The sequence below is a fragment of the Prionailurus bengalensis genome, chromosome D4, assembly GCF_016509475.1.
Source record: "Prionailurus bengalensis isolate Pbe53 chromosome D4, Fcat_Pben_1.1_paternal_pri, whole genome shotgun sequence".
NCBI classification, from domain to species: Eukaryota; Metazoa; Chordata; class Mammalia; order Carnivora; family Felidae; genus Prionailurus; species Prionailurus bengalensis.
This window is the reverse complement of record NC_057359.1, coordinates 73,329,559-73,351,108: the sequence shown is the minus strand read 5'-3', so window position 1 is coordinate 73,351,108 and position 21,550 is coordinate 73,329,559. Positions and strand designations below refer to the sequence as shown.

General features: G+C 41.5%; 2 protein-coding genes and 1 non-coding gene across 3 annotated transcripts in view; 2 read left to right on the top strand and 1 right to left on the bottom strand.

The window, feature by feature from the left end:
• Window positions 1–21,550, top strand: part of ZFP37 (ZFP37 zinc finger protein) — a 46,477-nt gene that overhangs the window by 21,301 nt on the left and 3,626 nt on the right. The window lies entirely within an intron of this gene.
• On the top strand, window positions 3,454–21,409 carry LOC122475390 (zinc finger protein 300-like). The gene is made up of 5 exons (XM_043567328.1): window positions 3,454–5,131; window positions 5,435–5,517; window positions 5,706–5,750; window positions 11,747–11,897; window positions 21,053–21,409. The coding sequence occupies exons 2-5, from the start codon at window positions 5,458–5,460 to the stop codon at window positions 21,148–21,150; spliced, it is 354 nt and encodes a 117-aa protein (XP_043423263.1). The 5' UTR covers window positions 3,454–5,131; window positions 5,435–5,457; the 3' UTR covers window positions 21,151–21,409.
• On the bottom strand, window positions 18,761–18,867 carry LOC122475548. Its single transcript, XR_006295232.1, has one exon. It is a non-coding gene; the product is annotated as a U6 spliceosomal RNA (small nuclear RNA).

Below are 21,550 nucleotides of genomic sequence, written 5' to 3'. Positions count from 1 at the left end.
TCATCATTACTGTGAAACAATTTCTAAAAAGGCCATCTTACTCTTATCAAATCCAAGGGACATTTTTTTTTCCTTACCGTAGTGGATTTTTGGTTGCATCTGACATTTAATGCTTCCCTCTTCTTGAAATATTTTGCCGTCAGTTCCTCTGACACCATTCCCCCTTGATCTTCTTCTCTCTCCCTCTCTCCTCCGTTCCCATCATCAAGCCCTCTTTCTCTTATCCCTCACCAGTTGGAATTTTCCAGGGCTCCATCCTTGGTGTCTTGTTTTTTCCATTGTATGTGCTTTCCCTGATTGATTGCATATCCTTTCTAGAATAATCTATAAGAACCACCAGTTTTAGATGTATTTTTATTGTATTTGATTGACTGAAGGCAATATTTGGCTTATAAATTCGTATCAAAGTAAGTAGCTATCACACATCTGCACACGTCTGCTGCACAGATGATTCTACACGTTTTTTCCTCACGTGCATAATGCCATTTCTATGGATTGTCTGGCCCATGTTTCCTCTCACCTTATAAGCCACCTGAGAGTAGAGTGGAATACTAAACAGAACTCCCCCTCACCCCCTCCCCCCACACATACAGCATGAATAACTTGGAGTATTTGGGCAGTAAGAATTATTTTTATTGTTTAAGCAAGATGAAGTGTCATAAGCTAATGAGAGTAACATAAGAATTCACAAGAAAGTATTCTTTATGTATAGGTGTATGACTATAAAGCAAGAAAGTACACTTATTTGGCTTATGAAATAAAATAAAACATCTTTCATAATTTTATCTATCTATTCTGCTCTGTCTTGTGTATCTCTGTTCCTATCTCTAGGGTGATCACACATCACAGATTGTTCAGGAGAGGCTTTATGTCCCATGTCCAGATACAGTGACTAATTGCACCTCTTTTCACTGTCAAAGCTGTCCTGGTTTGGATGACAAGTTATATTGATAATTATATTAATTACATTTGCCTCTTTACCAAAAGAAACTAATTGATATTCAAAAGACATTCATTAAAGTGTATGTAGCGTAGTTGGTTAGGAGCATAAGCTCTCAGTCAGACTTTGGGAGTTTACATCGTGGCTGCACCACTAACAAGCCGTGTGACCTTTTGGTGCCTGAAGTTCCTTCTCTGTATAAGGGGATAATAATGGTTTCTCCCTCAGCATGAAATTGGATCAGGCGTCAGCAAACTTTTTTCTGTGAAGGAATAAACAACAAATATTTTAGACTTGGTGGGCCATATTGTTCTTGTCACAACTACTCAACAGTGTCATTATAGCACAAAAGCAACCATAGACAATATCTAAATGAATGAGCATTACTGTGTTCCAATAAAACTTTATCAAAACAGACAGCAGGCCAGATTTGCCTAAGTGTTGTAGAATGTAGACCCTTGCGTTATTTAAACATGTAAAAAACTATTAATTTAGGACCTCACAAGGCACGAGACTCCCCTGATTTTTGGCATGGAATCTCCCCCCAAAATAGGAGTGTGTGGGTATTCCTAACATAGGGAGCCATCTGAGCAAAGATGTAGAGGTGGGATCACTTTGCTCTCAGGTATGTGACAAGTGGTATATATCTGCTGTTCTGTTGACACTTTCCTTCTTAATCTTGTTTTCCTGACAAACTCCATCCCACACCCCCACCACCACTACCACTCCAGTCCCTGACCAAGTTATTTACCTCTCACTGTGCCCTACAGCACCAGTCATGCCTCTATTAGGTCAGTAGTCACACTACATTGTCACTATCAGATTCTGAGCTCGTTCCTTGCATTACCAAGCAAGACAATAACGAAGTGTGTGAGTGAAGGAATGAATGAGCTTTACATTATGGTGGGACTCAATAGACATAAATATGTTTTTAACAAAAAAGGGAAAACTAGGCTGATACTGACACAGGCTTGCCCTGAGTAGCTGTCAGACCAAAGGGGAGAAAAGACAAACACTGGAAATCCCAGTTCTTGGCAATGATGACTGTCATAGTAGAAGGCATATGCAGCTGTGCCCATGAAAAGGCACAGATGACAGGGGACTCTGGGAAAAAACTTAAAACAGGATATTGGCTCCCAGTTTTGAAGCATGAATAGAAGTTTTCCTGACATATGGTTGGGAAGGACATTCCAGAAGCATCATGGCCACTGTATATGACTTTAAAGAGCTGAGTGAACCCCAAGAATTAATCCATGGTGTCTTTAGGCATCAGTTAGGGCTGGATATTCTGTAGTGATGTTCAAAGACAGACTAAGACATACTAAAAATTTTAAGTTTATTTGAGCAAAAACTCTCTAATTGGGCAGCACCAAACCACAAGGGGTAAGAAGTGCTCCACTGACAAGAGCTAGAGGCAAGACTTTTATAGAGAAGTTGCAGAAGCAAACCTATAGTTTAAACAGTTGTCTTATTTGGGAAAGCCTCATTTGTGATTGGTTGGCCTTAGGTTTTGATTTCGTAACCTTGAGGCATTTACAGGCTTAGGTTTTGGTTTGCTTGGGAGGGTTGCTAAGGCATTCGAACCACCTAAGTCTAATAGTCTCCTTGTTTAATTATTTAACAGTAATAACACTATTACATGGTATTTATTATTTTTTAAAAACTGCGCAGATTCTGAAGTGCTTTCAGCAAACATTGAAACACCCAAATGAATATTTCACAACCTTCCTCTTCTTGACAAATGAGAGAACTGAGGGAAAGCAGCTGGCCCAAAGCCACAGAGCAAGTTCAAGACCAGGTTGAGAGGAGGTTTCAGGGGTTTTGGATTATCCTTCAGAGTTTATCCTCAAACACTTCTCCTCTGCTGCCATCTGAGGTGTCTTTAGCAGTGGCTGAGTTTTCCCATCCCAATCTGGGACAGCATTCCCAGGAGGGGAACATTTGAATTCCATTTTCCAGGATGACTGGCTGGAGGTCACCAGATGAAAGCATTCTATTCTGACTTTCCCTCTCCCAGTGCTCTGTCTCAGGGAGAATACTGCTCCATCCTGACTTTTCCACCCCAATTGAAACCTAAATTAAATAATCTACCTCAGTAAGCATATTTTATCATTATTATACCTAATATTGGGGAAGTGAGGCAATGTGTTGTAGATCAACTGACTCTGGCTGAGCCTCACGCTCCTCTTTGGCTTAATAACGGGAGCGGCTTCTCCTATTCCCCCACCCCACTTCCCCATCTTTATTTGCACCTTGCACTGCGTGTCTCTTTTCTACACATCTTAGCGGGAGCGGTTCCCTGACTCTATCCTCAGAAACCTGGGATTCTTTGTTGCTCCCGCATTGTCCCAGTACATCTTTTCTGTAGCTCCCGTATCCAACTTCTACCTTGCCTTGCTCTCAGGATTCTCTGCTGTACGGCACTAACACCTACTCGAAATATGGCGCCTCCCATTCCGTCACACTCTCCGCTCACTAGGCGCAGCCATATTAACCTTCCTGGCTCAGCCCGACTAAACACCCGGAAAGTCTCGCGATAGAAGCAGGTCGAGGGCTGCGCCTGCTTCCGCCGTTAACACCCGAGAGTCCGCATCCCTCACGGTGGGAGGGGGTGGCCTTGTCGCTCAGCTGAGGTCCCCGCAGGAGAGGCTGGGAGTTGAGGGGTCCGGTTCACAGAAAACGAGGTTTCAGTCACTGGCTGCGGTATTGGGAGCAAGGGCATCATGTTTGATCAGCGATTGAGCATCTCTAGCGGTCCGTAATTTTCGGTCTTTGGTTAGTAATTAAGCGGGCCTGCCCCAAATCACGATTGCCGCCCGGTATAGGTTGGTATTTAGTGATGCTGCTGGTAGTAGTGGACTCTGAGGAGGGTCAGCGACTGATTGGGAATTTGTGGGACTAGTGATGGAGCGTGTCTTTGTGATTCTGAGTCCCTCGGGTTGGGGTCACATAGAAATCAATGATTGGGCCCTGAAGACAGATATCCGTCTTTAGGGTTATGTTAGGTCAATGTGTGTGGGCTGTATTGGGCAGCTGTTAGGAGCCTGTGTGATAGCTTAGGGAGCAGATGGTTTGCGACTAGTGATTGGGGCTCCAGCCCTGAATTGTAACGGTTTGCATTCAGGCTGCATTCCACACGCGTATTGTGCTGGGTTTTCTTGAATGGGTTTATGCCTGTAAGGATGTGAGGGTCAGGGAGAGTTCCCATCCTTCCCCCAAAGGTTTTGTTTCCACTCTTGGATCTATCTAGTCAATAGACTTGAGGCAGTTTATATTCTCTGCTACTGTCTGGTAGCTAGCTAAGTACTTCAAGCCAAAGTCTCTCAAAAACCCTCTCTCCAAGCTCCTTTGCTTTCTCCCTGTCTTCTTTCCATGCATGTGCTCTCTCTGGACAGTTTCAACCACACTCATGGCATCACCTTCCACCTTGAAAGCCATGACTTGCCAATCTATAGCACCAGCCTAGACATTTCTAATAAGCTCCAGATTCACAGTAGCCAGCTGTCTCCTACACATCTCTGTGGGGTTCACTCACAGAACCTCAATCTTAACATGATAGAAATAGAATATATCTTCTTAGTTCTCCATAGTTCCCCTGCTCATCCTACTATGTTCATCATCATGAAGAGTCACTCTTACTTCAGATGGCCATAGTAAAAATCCTGTAGACATCTAGTTTTCTCCCCAGCCGTCTTCTCCCCATGTCCAATCAATCTTCTGATCATGGTGATTTAGCCTCCCTGACATCTCTCCAGTTTGTCCTCCCCATTCCCACTGCTGTGGTCCTAGTTCAGACTGCATCTTCCCTTGCCCTAACTTTGTATCAGGAAGCCCTTGTAGCAGAGTGTTGCAAACTAAGGGAAAGTCAGAGGAAGGAATAGCTGATTCTATCCAGGAAAGGCTTTCTAGAGGAGGCCACATTTGAACTGAGCCTATACATTTGAAGTGGTCCTATAAGTCTATTGATGACAGTGACTGTTACAGCTTATTAAATGTATCAAGCTAGTGAATTGTGCCCTTTAGGACTTCATTGATAAGAGTTTGGGTTAAGAGGTCAGTAGGACAATAGCTGCTAAAAATAACAATCTTTTTTTTTTTTATTTAAAAAGTAGCCGTTTATTTTAGAAAAACTGGAAAATGAAAATGCTAAATACAAGTCAATAGAAATAACTTTTAATCCTACCACCAAACGTAACCATAACATTTTGATGTATGTCCTTTCAGACATATTTTTGTTCCTTTCAAATATATTTATTTTCAGTACATATATTGTTTTATAACCTATTTTTCTTCCTTTGTAATACAACAAGAACATTTTTCCAAGTCTGTAAATTCTTCTCTAAGATACTTTAATGATTGTCTGGTATTCTGTCCTTCCATAACTGATTTAACCAGTCCCTATTTTTGAACATCTAGGTAGTGATAAAGCAGCATTGTGATGAATATCCTTGCATATATATCTTTATGTGTGTCCTTGCTTTTTTTTTTTTTTAGGATAAATATCTAATTATAGATTTATGGGACCAAAGGAGGAGGAGAAACTTTTCAAATGTATAAAGGAATACACATTCACAAAGGTAAAACATACCATGACCTGACCTTTTCAGAACTGTAAGTTAATAAGTTGATGTTATCACAGCATAATCTTTTGTGGTCTCTCTGAAAGACACTTTTGAAAGGGGCAGGAATTCACAGGTCAGGCCCAGACTCTTAAGGTGGTCTTCTTTTTATCCCCTCCCTGCTCATCCCAGCTCTGTCTTTACAGATATCTGTGCCTTCTGAAGAGCAACAGAAAATGACCAAGTCTCAGGTAAGTGAGTTATTTATACCCCATTTTGTTTTCCATTGTATTTGAGGCAGTTTAAAAGAATTAACTCAATTAAATGAAAAAAATGTAAATAGAAATCAGGGAAAATAAAACAGAAGGTCTAGACCAAGGAAATGCGAAATATAGTGATACAAGTTCATAGTTTTTCATAGTTCATTAAAGTTGAGCATATCATCTGCAAAGATATGATTTACATTACACATTATGATATTTTCTTGAGGGAATGAAAGCATTTTTGTCATTTAGGTTTAAAGTTATTCTCTTGATGGGTCTGCATACATATGATGTAGTAGGCAGTATCCTTAACACTTAACCAACCCTTGATAAATTCTGTAGGAGGCTTCTCCATAACTATTTCTTAAACCGTCGCTCAAAATAACAATAGGGCATAATAACAAGGCATAGTCTAATTTGAAGGCAGTAAAATCATGGGGCCCAAGTACATAGCTGCCAAAAAATTTACCTTGATTCACAAATTAAAGGTTGTAAAATTGGTCCAAGGAATTAACATTATTAAAGATCATAATAGTATCAATTTTAATTTGCAGTTTTTAACCAATAAATAATCAAATATTTTTCCTTTAAAATGCAATAGGTTGAGACCCTCAAAGTGTATATCAAGTGAGTATGCCTCGTGGATAGTGGAAATCAAGTGAATTTGCTCGTTTCTGTTGGTTTATTGCTCAGCTAAACACTGCTAGCAAACATCTTAATGGTTATGATTGTCATATGGTTTTAAATGTTTTTATTTGAAGGCATATATTATTGAATTTTTATCTATAATGTTCCATTGGTTATACCCACCATGTAGCACACAGTTGGAGTGAGTATAGTCGTCTTCGAAGTGGGGAGCATCCATTCCTAGAAGATGGGCAAGATGATGCACTGGGGTATGGGGAGAAAAGAGAATTAGTACATATATTCTTAATGTCATAATATCTCAGTGTTGAAGTGTTTGTATATAATTTATGGGGTTTTTTTTTGAAAAAGGTATGTATTATTGATGTACGTGCTTGTTTTTTAACTGAAAAATATCAAGAGTCACCTCACTAGAACAAAAGACACTCCTATCACCCAAGAAATTCCGAGGATTTTAGGAGCCCTGTGTCAAGAACCAGAGTCAAAGACCAAATACTAGAACAAAAGATGCTTATCACACCTTTATTGCTTAGGAAATTACAAAAGTTTTAGGAATTCTGACTAGGAGCCAGGGATGAAGACCAAAATATATATTTCTTATTGTATCACAGTATCCAGTGTCTGATTTTAAAAGTCTGGGGACTACTGGGTTATGTACCTGTACTTCTGCACCCAATTCTAATGTGTGGGGGTTCTTTCCTATACCACCGAGCAATCTTCTGACACCAGCTCTTTGTCCTACAATTCAGCTCAATTTTGACACTACCTGATGAAGTTTGGGGGTGATGGTGGGGTGGTCTGGAGCCAACGGCCAAGAAAGAATTCTTGAAGATGTCTTTGGTGCAAAAAGGCGATCTTATCAAAGCATGGGAACAGGGCCTGTGGGTAGAAAGAGCTGCACTGGGGTCATGACGGGTAACTCATTATATGCCCTCAGGTTGGGAGAGGATCAGGGTAGAGTAAGTCTCTAAGGAATTTTGGAAGCAAGGTTCCAGGACCTTGAGGGGCTAGCTGTTGCTAGGGAAGTGCCATTTATTACTGTTTAATAAAACCACAGTCATGAGAACCTTCCAATATATATCAGGGGGCCATAAGCTTGGAGTATGATTGCCAGCATATATCTTGGAGCAGTTGAGATAAAGGAAGTAGACTTACAGGATCCTCGAGGTTGGGATAATGTTAAGCTAATGTTCTCTTTTGCCCCCAGCAAAGGGTCATCCTTGAGGCAGCTGAGCTTCTAGAGGGAGGTCACTCTGCTAATCTCAAGGACTTGTCAGTGGGCTATAGGCAGTAAGGGAATTTTTCATTTGCCTTAGTTTCCCACATTACCATGGCAAGCACTTAAACCCCTTTCCTTTGTTCTTGGGTAGCTAGCAGTGTCCAAGAATATCACACATATTCCGCTGGGTGGGAGGGATGGTGTGCCAGCCTGTATTTTGCCCCCAGCTTGCCGCATGCTCCCTCATCACTACCCACCTAGAGGTAGTATCAGATACTATAGGTCAAGGGCTCCCACAAGACTGCCCTTCACTTCAGATTCTGATCGGTAGAGAAAAATCTGTTATAAGATGGCCGACAGGACTGATAGAAAAATTCCAGTCCCCGACCAAAGGTCCCCTTCCAGGTTCTTCTTCCTACTCTGCTTGCCGCACACATGCACCAGATTAGTACTAATGCGGAATGTGGAAGTAACAGACTATAAATTGTTCCTCCCTGTTCACTCAGGGCTCAGACCTCTGGAGAGTGATCTCCTGTAGCATGTTGGTGTGAAATAAACCTCCTGCCTTCCAAGATCTCTGAGTGCCATTTGGTTCTTCTGCTGGGTGATCCAGACCAGGTTCCATTACACGGTCACTAGTCTTAAGTTGTTACCTCTGCTTCTGACTGACTAGCTGTAAACAGAGGTTCCCACAACCCCCTCCTTTGGTTTTATTAATTTGCTAGAGTGGCTCATAATGAGGACTCAGGAAACCAATTTACCCACTAGATTGCCAGTTTATTACAAAAGATATTAAAGGATACAAATCAACAGTCAGATGAAGACATATATAAGACAGGGTCCTGAACAAAGGAGAATGGAGTTCAAGGCCTGGCACCTGGCACATGGCATGTGGAAGCATTCTGGTTTATGAACTTGGAGGTTCTCTGAATTCTCTCCACTTGGGTCTTTGTGGAGGCTTTATTACATGGGCACGATTGATTAAATCATTGGCCATTGGTGATCCATTGAACCTCCCAACTCCACCTCCCTCTCCAAAAATCAATTCTCTATTCTTGGTTGGCTCCCCTGGTGACCAGCCACCTTCTCCTTAGGTGCCCCGCACCCCCCCACCCCCCCCCCCCACCCCCGTCATCCCCCCTCCCCCCCCTGCAAGCCATCTCATTAACATAATAAGAGAACTTTATCGCTTTCAGCACAGGAAATTCCAAGGGTTTTAATTTTTTTTATGTTTATTTTTGAGAGAGAGGGAGACACAGAATCCAAAGAAGGCTCCAGGCTCTGAGCTGTCAGCACAGAGCCTGACTCGGGGCTCGAATCCACGAACCATGAGACCATGGTTAGCCGAAGTCGGATGCTTAACCACCGGCGTAGCCACCCAGGCACCCCTCCAAGGGTTTTAGGAGCTCTATGCTAGGAACTACAAAGACCAAATATAAATTTATGATAAATCACATTATCACTGTACTTTTGGTACTGTAACCGAACTAACATGAGTTTGCTCCTTGGTGAGTCAGAGATAGAAACTACACCAGGTAGAGTTATTGCACAAAGGAAACTTTTATTTGCAGTAAATAAGGAGATCCCAGGGAATAACTTCCAAAGCTGTGACACCCTGAGCAGGGGTGTGTGGGCTTTTTTTATTTAGGGTTTAGGATGAATATTCAGAAAGTGGAGCTTTGCCATTGCATGTAAAGGCAGGCAGAAGTTTGTAGAGGCGTACTTAGAAAACATGCCTATGCATGCATCATATGTTAACCTTGAGGAAGCTTGTGCTTCTTTTAGGGCAGACACTTTAACATTATAGTGGAGAAGTCAGACAAGGGTAAGGGGCTGTGGGCAAGCTCTGAGAGCCAGTAAAAACTGGATGGGGTCTTGGGTTCCTTACCTTGGGTAAGAAATTCAGGGCCTTGCTTACTTTTGAAACAGCACTGGGAGTTTTACCATTGATTTACGGTTAGGCTGTTTCCTAGCCTGGTAGAGACTGTTAGTTTTCTGCATTCCCTTGTTCCCTTAAAATCCTTAACTACTGAGGTTTTTGCATTTAATTCTAACCTTAGGAAGCTCTGCAAGAAATGTGCACAGCCAAGTAGAACCCAGAGGGCGTAGATCGAGGGAAAACAGTTGGGGGCCTAAAATGACTTCTCACAGAAGCTCTGTCTTGTCTTTCTTCTTCTGGGGACTTTTAACTCCTTCTGCTTCCAGTACCAGTGTTATCTCCTCATTTCCGGACATTGTTTTCCTCTATCCCATCTCAACCATCTTCCATAGTCCTATTCTAGATATATAATCACCAATAACTGTACCTCCAAGCATTTCATTCTGGCCATTATTTCTGTTTCTGGTTTGTTTACGGTAGTACCTTGACTCCAGTAATTCTCCACTTCCATCCAAAGCTCCGATCCATTGATCCTCCACTTTTTCAGTGTCCTTTACACCCCACTCCCTACTTCTTACTTCTCGCTTTTCTCAGCTTGAATTCCATGCCTCATGGTTTTTATCTGAGCCACCGTCATCCCACTGAAATCTAATTGCCTAGTCATTATTGCCACTTGGCCAGATCTACAAGATCTATTATAATATATAATAGATATAATATATAATATCTCAAAGTTAATTTGGACCAATAGAATTTTTATGGTAAAATGCATATAACATAAAATTTGCCATTTTAATCATTTTTAAGTGTGCAATTCAGTAGTATTAATTATGTTCACAATGTGTGAATCCATCACCACTATTTCCAAAACTTTTTCATCACTCCAAACAGAAACTCTGTACCCATTGAGCGATAACTCACTTTTCTACCTTACCCCCACAGCCCTCGGTCACCTCAAAACTACTTCTGGCTCTGTGAGTTTGCTTATTCTAGATATTTCATATAATTGGAGAGAGGGGAGACACAGAATCCGAAGCAGGCTCCAGGCTCTGAGCTGTCAGCACAGAGCCTGACATGAGGCTTCAACTCCCATGAGATCATGACCTGAGCCAAAGTCAGGTGCTTAGCCGACTGAGCCACCCAGGCACCCCTGTTCTCTAGAGCATTTTAAAGCAAATCCCATGTATGGCATTTCATCAGTATATACTTGTTTTACAGATTTTTGTTGTCTTCATTTTATGAACTGATACTGGTTTTCCCTATAGTGGTTTCCTTTTAAAATCATGAATTTAAAGATTTTTTTTTCAACGTTTTATTTATTTTTGGGACAGAGAGAGACAGAGCATGAACGGGGGAGGGGCAGAGAGAGAGGGAGACACAGAATCGGAAACAGGCTCCAGGCTCTGAGCCATCAGCCCAGAGCCTGACGCGGGGCTCGAACTCACGGACCGCGAGATCGTGACCTGGCTGAAGTCGGACGCTTAACCGACTGCGCCACCCAGGCGCCCCTAAAATCATGAATTTAAGTCAAAAAGTTGAATTGAAACTCTTAAGTCAGTAATAGTGCAAGTGACATGCAGATATGTAAAAATTGTGAAAGCATATGAATAAATGATTTCTGAGAGCATTATTTTGAAGTACTTAAAATTCTGTGAGTTTGCCATGTTCTTTTTCATGTCACCATAGCTTTTTTCATACTCCTTTCTCCATCTAGAATGATATTTCTTCCTCTTCCATATCTTACTGGAGTTTACGCCATTCGTTTTTTACATTTCAAAAAAGTTATTTTATCTTTACTTTTTTAAAAATTATTTTTACATTTTTCATTATTCATTTTGCCTAACTACATCTTCTACAAAGCCCAACTCAACCTCCCAAAATAGAATCATTCTTTCTTTCCTATTTGTATTATAACTTATTTAACACCCTGTAGCTTTTATATATTTACTTGTTTGCCTCCATCTACTAGTCTGTAAACTTCCTGTCTTTTGTTCATACTAGTATTCTGAGCACCAAATAATGCTGGCTGTGTGGTTGCCTAATAAGTGCTTATTGATGGAAAGAGAGGATGAATGATTCTCCATAGCAAAGGTTTCCTAATAGGTGTTCTGCTTCTCCCACATAGTAAAACTGGCCTCATAGTATAAACATCTTTAATTTATTAAGATGGACTCTGCATGATTAAAACAGCAGTGACTTCTGGTACATGCTTTACATATCACATAGCGTTTTTCACTTTAGATTGAACAGGAACGTCCTGTACAGAGATTTGTGTCATTCAAGGATGTGACTGTGGACTTCACTTGGGAGGAGTGGCAGCAGCTGGATTCTGCTCAAAGAAACCTGTACAGGGATGTGATGCTGGAGAACTATAGCAACCTTGTCTCAGTGGGTAAGTGTCATAGACTCTGAGTCTAAAGTTCTTTCTTGGCCAGCAAGAAAGCAGAGACAGGATTAAAATATGAGAGATGGCTAATGTCCGGGAAAAGACAAGAGCCCCAAATAAGGGACCTTGCTGCATATGTATTAAGATCAGAAGGCATGGGGCACCTGGGTGGCGCAGTCAGTTAAGCGTCCGACTTCAGCCAGGTCACGATCTCGCGGTCCGTGAGTTCGAGCCCCGCGTCGGGCTCTGGGCTGATGGCTCAGAGCCTGGAGCCTGTTTCCCATTCTGTGTCTCCCTCTCTCTCTGCCCCTCCCCCGTTCATGCTCTGTCTCTCTCTGTCCCAAAAATAAATAAACGTTGAAAAAAAAAAAAAAAAGATCAGAAGGCTTACAAATGTGATGGGCATGCATGAAGAGACAATGAATCTGTGAACATTAACTCATGGGCATGAGGGAAAGGGGGTTTTGAAGATATACGGTGTTTGGGGGTTTGGCTCAATATAAAACAAAATCCTGGCACCAGGCAGATGGGCAGATGGTTAACAGCAGACAGGAGGCGCTGTGTCTGTTTATCCTAGCTAGCCCAGGGGATAAGACAGATAGAGCACTTCAGGGTTAACAAGGCACCTTTCTTTTGTGAATCAGCTCCCTTCTGGGCAGCATCACCTGCAGCACAACAGTCTATAGCCCTATTTACCTGTTTACCTAATTTGGTCCTTCCTGTGAAAGCAGCTTTCTGCCATAGTACTAAATTGGGGGTGCTTTTTCCCTGAATACCTAATCTTGCTTACCTAATATACCTTTGTATAGGGGGTTTTTGCCCCCCTTTCTATTCTGGGGGCATTTGCCCCCCCCCCCCCGCTTTATTCTGGGGGCCTAATCTTGTTTACCCAAGCTTGGGTGTGAGCATCCCATGGCTTTGTAATTCTTTATGCCTTGTTAGCCCATCAGTACAGGCTCAGGGAATTCCTAAGCTTATTCCTCACAGGTAAGGACATACTCAGAGGATACTAGGGACTAATTACCTATTGCTATGTAACAATCACTTCAAAATTTAGTAGCTTAAAACAAACAATTTTTACTAACAATTTCTGTAGGTCAGGAATTTGGAAGGGCTTAGCTGGGTGGTTCTGGCATGTGGTCCCCTATGGTTGTAATCAGATATTAGCAGGGACTGCAGTCATCTGAAGGCTTGACTGACAGAGTAGGATCCATTTCTTTTCTTTACTTTTTTTTTTTAAAGAAGTTGCAATTTATTTATTTTTAATTAAAAATTGTTTATGTTTGTTTGTTTATTTTTTTAAATATGAAATTTATTGTCAAATTGGTTTCCATATAACACCCAGTGCTCATCCCAACAGGTGCCCTCCTCAATGCCCATCACCCACCCTCCCCTCCCTTCTACCCCCCATCAACTCTCAGTTTGTTCTCAGTTTTCAAGAGTCTCTTATGTTTTGGCTCCCTCCCTCTCTAACCTTTTTTTTTTTTTTTATGCCTTCCCCTCTCTCATGGTCTTCTGTTAAGTTTCTCAGGATCCACATAAGAGTGAAAACATATGGTATCTGTCTTTCTCTGTATGACTTATTTCACTTAGCATAACACTCTCCAGTTCCATCCACGTTGCTACAAAGGGCCATATTTCATTCTTTCTCATTGCCACGTAGTACTCCATTGTGTATATAAACCACAATTTCTTTATCCATTCATCAGTTGATGGACATTTAGGCTCTTTCCATAATTTGGCTATTATTGAAAGTGCTGCTATAAACATTGGGGGTACAAGTGCCCCTATGCATCAGCACTCCTGTATCCCTTGGGTAAATTCCTAGCAGTGCTATTGTTGGGTCATAGGGTAGGTCTATTTTTAATTTTTTGAGGAACCTCCACACTTTTCCAGAGCGGCTGCACCAGTTTGCATTCCCACCAACAGTGCAAGAGGGTTCCCGTTTCTCCACAACCTCTCCAGCATCTATAGTCTCCTGATTTGTTCATTTTGGCCACTCTGACTGGCTTGAGGTGATATCTGAGTGTAGTTTTGATTTGTATTTCCTTGATGAGGAGCGACGTTGAGCATCTTTTCATGTGCCTGTTGGCCATCCGGATGTCTTCTTTAGAGAAGTGTCTATTCATGTTTTCTGCCCATTTCTTCACTGGATTGTTTGTTTTTCAGGTGTGGAGTTTGGTGAGCTCTTTATAGATTTTGGATACTAGCCCTTTGTCTGATATGTCATTTGCAAATATCTTTTCCCATTCCGTTGGTTGCCTTTTAGTTTTGTTGATTGTTTCCTTTTCAGTGCAGAAGCTTTTTGTCTTCATGAGGTCCCAATAGTTCATTTTTGCTTTTAATTCCTTTGCCTTTGGGGATGTGTCAAGTAAGAAATTGCTGCTTCTGAGGTCAGAGAGGTCTTTTCCTACTTTCTGCTCTAGGGTTTTGATGGTTTCCTGTCTCACATTCAGGTCCTTTATCCATTTTGAGTTTATTTTTGTGAATGGTGTGAGAAAGTGGTCTAGTTTCAATCTTCTGCATGTTGCTGTCCAGTTCTCCCAGCACCATTTGTTAAAGAGACTGTCTTTTTTCCATTGGATGTTCTTTCCTGCTTTGTCAAAGATTAGTTGGCCATACGTTTGTGGGTCTAGTTCTGGGGTTTCTATTCTATTCCATTGGTCTATGTGTCTGTTTTTGTGCCAATACCATGCTGTCTTGATGATTACAGCTTTGTAGTAAAGGCTAAAGTCTGGGATTGTGATGCCTCCCGCTTTGGTCTTCTTCACTACCACTTTGGCTATTCGGGGTCTTTTGTGGTTCCATACAAATTTTAGGATTGCTTGTTCTAGCTTCAAGAAGAAAGCTGATGCAATTTTGATTGGGATTGCATTGAATGTGTATGTAGATTGCTTTGGGTAGTATTGACATTTTAACAATATTTATTCTTCCAGTCTATGAGCATGGAATGTTTTTCCATTTCTTTATATCTTCTTCAATTTCCTTCATAAGCTTTCTATAGTTTTCAGCATACATATCTTTTACATCTTTGGTTAGGTTTATTCCTAGGTATTTTATGCTTCTTGGTGCAATTGTGAATGGGATCAGTTTCTGTATTTGTCTTTCTGTTGCTTCATTATTAGTGTATAAGAATGCGGCTGATTTCTGTACATTGGTTTTGTATCCTGCGACTTTGCTGAATTCATGTATCAGTTCTAGCAGACTTTTGGTGGAGTCTATCAGGTTTTGCATGTATAAGATCATGTCATCTGCAAAACTGAAATGCAGCTGATTTCTTTGCCAATTTCTTTCTGACTTTCTTTGCCAATTTTGATGCCTTGATTTCCTTTTGTTGTCTGATAGCTGATAATAGCACTTCCAACACTGTTAAACAACAGCGGTGAGAGTGGACATCCCTGTCGTGTTCCTGATCTCAGGCGGAAAACTCTCAGTTTTTCCCCATTGACGATGATATTAGCTGTGGGCTTTTCATAAATGGCTTTTATGATGTTTAAGTATGTTCCTTCTATCCCGACTTTCTCAAGGGTTTTTATTAAGAAAGGATGCTGAATTTTGTCAAATGCTTTTTCTGCATCGATTGACAAGATCATATGGCTCTTATCTTTTCTTTTATTAATGGGATGTATCACATTGATTGATTTGTGAATGTTGAAGCAGCCCTGCATCCCAGGAATGAATCCCATTTGATCATGGTGAATAGTTCTTTTTATATGCTGTTGAATTCGATTTGTAGTGTCTTATTGAGAATTTTTGCATCCATATTCATCAGGGATATTGGCCTGTGGTTCTCTTTTTTTGCTGGGTCTCTGTCTGGTTTAGGAATCAAAGTAATTCTGGCTTCATAGAATGAGTCTGGAAGTTTTCCTTCCCTTTCTATTTTTTGGAACAGCTTGAGAAGGATAGGTATTATCTCTGCTTTAAATGTCTGGTGAAACTCCCCTGGGAAGCCATCTGGTCCTGGACTCTTATTTGTTGGGAGATTTTTGATTCAATTTCTTTGCTGGTTATGGGTCTGTTCAAGTTTTCTATTTCTTCCTGTTTGAGTTTTGGAAGTGTGTGGGTGCTTAGGAATTTGTCCATTTCTTCCAGGTTGTCCAGTTTGTTGGCATATAATTTTTCATAGTATTCCCTGATAATTGCTTGTGTTTCTGAGGGATTGGTTGTGATAATTCCATTTTCATTCATGATTTTATCTATTTGAGTCATCTCCCTTTTTTTTTTGAGAAGGCTGGCTAGAGGTTTGTCAATTTTGTTTATTTTTTCAAAAAAACCAACTCTTGGTTTCATTGATCTGCTCTACAATTTTTTAAAATTCTATATTGTTTATTTCTGCTCTGATCTTTATTATATCTCTTCTTCTGCTGGGTTTAGGGTGTCTTTGCTGTTCTGCTTCTATTTCCTTTAGGTGTGCTGTTAGATTTTGTATTTGGGATTTTTCTTGTTTCCTGAGATAGGCCTGGATGGCAATGTATTTTCCTCTCAGGACTGCCTTCGCTGCATCCCAAAGCATTTGGATTATTGTATTTTCATATTAATTTGTTTCCATATATTTTTTAATTTCTTCTCTAATTGCCTGGTTGACCCATTCATTCTTTAGTAGGGTGTTCTTTAACCTCCATGCTTTTGGAGGTTTTCCAGACTTTTTCCTGTGGTTGATTTCAAGTTTCATAGCATTGTGGTCTGAAAGTGTGCATGGTGTGATCTCAATTCTTTTATACTTATGAAGGGCTGTTCTGTGACACAGTATGTGATCTTGGAGAATGTTCCATGTGCACTCGAGAAGAAAGTATATTCTGTTGCTTTGGGATGCAGAGTTCTAAATATATCTGTCAAGTCCATCTGATCCAATGTATCATTCAGGGCCCTTGTTTCTTTAGTGATCCTGTATCTAGATGATCTATCCATTGTTGTAAGTGGAGTATTAAAGTCCCCTGCAATTACCACATTCTTATCAATTAAGGTTGCTTATGTTTGTGATTGTTTTATGTATTTCGGGTCTTCCGTATTCGGTGCATAGACATTTATAATTGTTAGCTCTTCCTGATGGATAGACCCTGTAGTTATTATATAATGCCCCTCTTCATCTCTTGTTACAGCCTTTAATTTAAAGTCTAGTTTGTCTGATGTAAGTATGGCTACTCCAGCTTTCTTTTGACTTCCAGTAGCATGATAGATAGTTCTCCATCCCCTCACTTTCAATCTGAAGGTGTCCTCAGGTCTAAAATTGGTCTCTTGTAGACAGCAAATAGATGGGTCTTGTTTTTTTATCCATTCTGATACCCTATGTCTTTTGGTTGCATCATTTAGTCCATTTACATTCAATGTTATTATTGAAAGATACAGGTTTAGAGTCACTGTGATGTCTGTAGGTATCATGCTTGTAGTGATGTCTCTGGTACTCTGTGGTCCTTGCAACATTTCACTCACAGAATCCCCCTTAAGATCTCTTATAAGGCTGGTTTAGTGGTGATGAATTCCTTCTGTTTTTTTTTGTTTGGGAAGACCTTTAGCTCTCCTATTCTGAATGATAGACTTGCTGGATAAAGAATTCTTGGCTGCATATTTTTTTCTGTTGATCACATTGAAGATTTCCTGCCATTCCTTTCTGGCCTGCCAAGTTTCAGTAGATAAGTCTGCCACTAGACTTATCGGTCTCCCTTTACATGTTAGGGCACGTTTATCCCTCGCTGGTTTCAGAATTTTTTCTTTATCCTTGTATTTTGCCAGTTTCACTATGATATGTCATGCAGAAGATCGATTCAAGGTATGTCTGAAGGGAGTTCTCTGTGCCTCTTGGATTTCAATGCCTTTTTCCTTCCCCACATCAGGGTAGTTATCAGCTATGATTTGTTCAAGTACACCTTCAGCCTCTCTCTCTGTCTTCCTCCTCTGGAATTCCTATTATATGGATATTGTTCTGTTTGATTGCATCACTTAGTTCTCTAATTCTTCCCTCATACTCCTGGATTTTTTTATCTCTTTTTCTCAGCTTCCTCTTTTTCCAGACCTGATGTCTGTCCCCAGCCCACCTCTGGGGCCACAGTCAGACTGGTGTGTACCTTATCTTCCCCTCTCCCTGGGGCAGGACTCACTGTGGAGTGGTGTGGCCCCTGTCTGGGCTACTTTCACAATGCCAGGCTTGTGGTGCTGCTTTGATGGGATCTGATATATTAGCTGGGGTGGATCTGCAGAGTGCACAGGGGCAGGAGGGGTAGGCTTAGCTCGCTTTGCCATTGGTGGTCCCCTGTGGGAGGGGCCCTGCAGCACCAGGAGGAAGGCACACCTATTAGAGGGATGGATCCACAGAAGCACAGCATTGAGTGTTTGCGCGGTGCAAGCAAGTTCAGTGACGGGAACTGGTTCCCTTTGGGATTTCGGCTGGGGGATGGGAGAGGGAGATGGCACTGGCCAGTGCCTATGTTCCCTGCCAAGCTGAGCTCTGTCTTCCAGGGCTCGACACCGGTGTCCTCTCGCCCTCCCACTCTCCAAGCAGAGCTGTTGACTTATAACATTCCTGATGTTAAGTCCCGCTGGCTGTCAGAACTCACGCAGTCCGGCCCCTCCGCTTTTGCAAGTCAGACTCGGGGGCTCTGCCTTGCTGGGCGGGCTGCCCTTCCACTGCCCGGCTCCCTCCCACCAGTCCATGTAGCATGCACTGCCTCTCCGCCCTTCCTACCCTCTTCCATGGGCCTCTTGTCTACACTTGGCTCCAAAGAGTCCATTCTGCTAGTCTTATGGCTGTTTTCTGGGTTATTTAGGCAGAGATGAGTGGAATCTAAGTGATCAGCAGGACGAGGTGAGCTCAGCATCCTCCTACGCCGTCATCTTCCCCTTTCTACTATGTTTGTTCATTTTTTTTATTATTTTTTTTTATGGAATGCTTCACGAATTTGCATGTCATCCTTGTGCAGAGGCCATGCTAATCTTCTCTGTATCGTTCCAATTTTAGTATATGTGCTACCAAAGTGAGCACTATGTTTATTTTTTTAATTCTTAAAAAAAATTTTTTTTAACATTTATTTATTTTTGAGACAGAGAGAGACAGAGCATGAACGGGGGAGGGTCAGAGAGAGGGGGACACAGAATCTGAAACAGGGTCCAGGCTCTGAGCTGTCAGCACAGAGCCTGATGCGGGGCTCGAACTCACGGACCGCAAGATCATGACCTGAGCCGAAGTCGGCCGCCCAACTGACTGAGCCACCCAGGCGCCCCTGTTTGTTTATTTTTAAAGGAGAGTGCAAGTGAGGCAGGGGCATAGAAAAGGGGACAGAGAGAGGGGGACATCAGGCTCACGCTGACAGCAGTGAGCCTGATGTGGGGCTCGAACTTGCGAACTGCAAGATCATGACCTGAGCTAAAGTCAAATGCTCAACCAATGGAGCCACCAGGGCGCCCCTGTAGGATCCAGTTTCTGAGATAACTCACTCACATGGCTGTTGACAGGAGCCTTTAGTTCCTTGCTGTCCATTGGCAAGAGATCTCAATTTCTCACCATGTGCACCCATTTTTATGACATGGCAAACTTCCCCCAGATAGAGTGAGCTGAGAGAAAGCCAGGAGGAAGTCACAGTGCCTTTTATGACCAGGTCTCTGAAATCACATACCATCACCTCTACCTTCTTGTGTTTATTAGAAATGAGTTACTAAGTCCAGCCCATGTTTAAGGGGAGGAGAGAATCTCTTGAAGGGAAGAGTGCCAAAGAACTTATGAACATATTAAAACCACCAGAGTACCCAATTGCCTGCCTTTCCTTTCTTATTTACTGAAAACTGCTGGGTCTCTGAGTATTTAATGAGCTTCATTTCAAGCTATAAAGGTCTAAAGAATATTAATTTTGAGTACCAAATATTCCAGTGGACTTGGATGAAAAGAAAATGGGTGATGCATCCTGCTCATTCTTTGGAGGTTAAAGATGATGGGCTGTGCCTACGTTCCTAGTTTTTATAAGATTAGTTGACATAGAACATATATAGTAAATAGCCCGAATCTTAAATGTACAGATTGATGCATTTTTTCCCTATGTTATTTAAACACTGCCCAGATCAATGTATAAAACATTTCAGGCACCCTAGCAAGCTCCCATGGACCCCTTGCCATTTATCTCCTCAACTTGTGATAACAACTTGTGGCTTTTATCACCATAGATTAGTTTTGTCTGTTCTTGAACTTCATCTAAGTGTAACCACACAGTATATAAGTTTTTATTGTCTGGCATCTTTCTTTTTTTTTTTTTAATTTTTTAATGTTTATTTTTTATTTGTTTTTGAGAGAGAGAAAGAGAGAACATGAACCAGTGGGGGGAGGCAGAGAGAGAGGGAGACACAGAATCTGAAGCAGGTTCCAGGCTCTGAGCTGTGAGCACAGAGCCTGATGCAGGGCTTGAACATACAGACTGTGAGATCATGACCTGAGCTGAAGTTGGACGCTTAACCGACTGAGCCACCCGGGCGCCCCTGGCATCTTTGTTTAACATAGTATCTGTGAAATTCATCCATGTTGTTGCAATTGACAGTAGCTTGTTTCTCCTTACTGTTTCATCATACTCCATTCAGTGAGTTTAGAGTAATTCATCAACGTATCCATTCTACTGTTGGTAGTCATCTGGCTTGTTTCAGATTTGGGCCATTGAATAAAGCTGTATGGACATTCTTATATACACCTTCTAGTGGAAATAAACATTCTATTTCTATTGGGTATATATACAGGAGTGGAGTTTCTGAATCATGGCACATGTATATTTAGCTTTAGATGATACTACCAGGCAGTTTTCCATAGAGGTTATACCAGTTTATTTCCTACTAGCATTATGGCAGCTCCATCAACATTTGGTAATGTTGGCATTTTTTTAAAGTTTATTTATTTATTTTGAATGAGACAGAGTGCAAGCGGGGTAGGGGCAGAGAGAAGGAGAATTCCAAGCAGGCTCCACACAGTCAACATAGAGCCTGATGCCAGGCTCGAGAACTCAGGTAACTGTGAGATCGTGACCTGAGCCAAAATCAAGAGTCAGACGTTTAACTGACTAAGCCATCCAGACACCCCTGGTAATGTTAGTCTTTTTAATTTTGGCTATTCTGGTGCATATGTAGTGGGCTCGAGTTCTAGGATGGTTGGATGTCCACTAATGCCCAAGTTCTATATCCTTTCCCATAAACAGGGTATCAGTATCTGAAGTCAGATGTAGTCTTATTGAAGCAAGGAGAACCATGGATGGAGGGGGGAGAAATCTCAAATTGGGCCTATCCAGGTAAGTGAGAACCTGGTATATGGGAAACAGGGATGTAAGATTAGTATTGATTAGTGAGACATTTATCTTTGAAATATTTTTTAGGAAATCATTCTTTTAAGGCCATAGAGGTCTCAAAATGGCCGAAGACTGTTGGTGTGAGATAGTCAAATACCTAAATAACACTTCTACATAGCAAACACCTGCGCAATCCATTTTCTTTGCTTAACTTTTAGAGAGAGAGGTAACCCCCTTATCTGTTCTTTGTGTCTTATTTATGCCCATATCATTTAGGACATTCTTTTTTTTTTTTTTTTAATATTTTTTTTCAACGTTTATTTATTTTTTTGGGACAGAGAGAGACAGAGCATGAACGGGGGAGGGGCAGAGAGAGAGGGAGACACAGAATCGGAAACAGGCTCCAGGCTC

Coding starts and splice junctions, on each gene's coding strand:
- LOC122475390 (XM_043567328.1), top strand. CDS start 5,458: ATGGGACCAAAGGAGGAGGAGAAACTTTTCAAATGTATAAAGGAATAC. Junction 5,751..11,746: donor AGAAAATGACCAAGTCTCAG/GTAAGTGAGTTA, acceptor TTTTCACTTTAG/ATTGAACAGGAACGTCCTGT. Junction 11,898..21,052: donor TAGCAACCTTGTCTCAGTGG/GTAAGTGTCATA, acceptor TCCCATAAACAG/GGTATCAGTATCTGAAGTCA.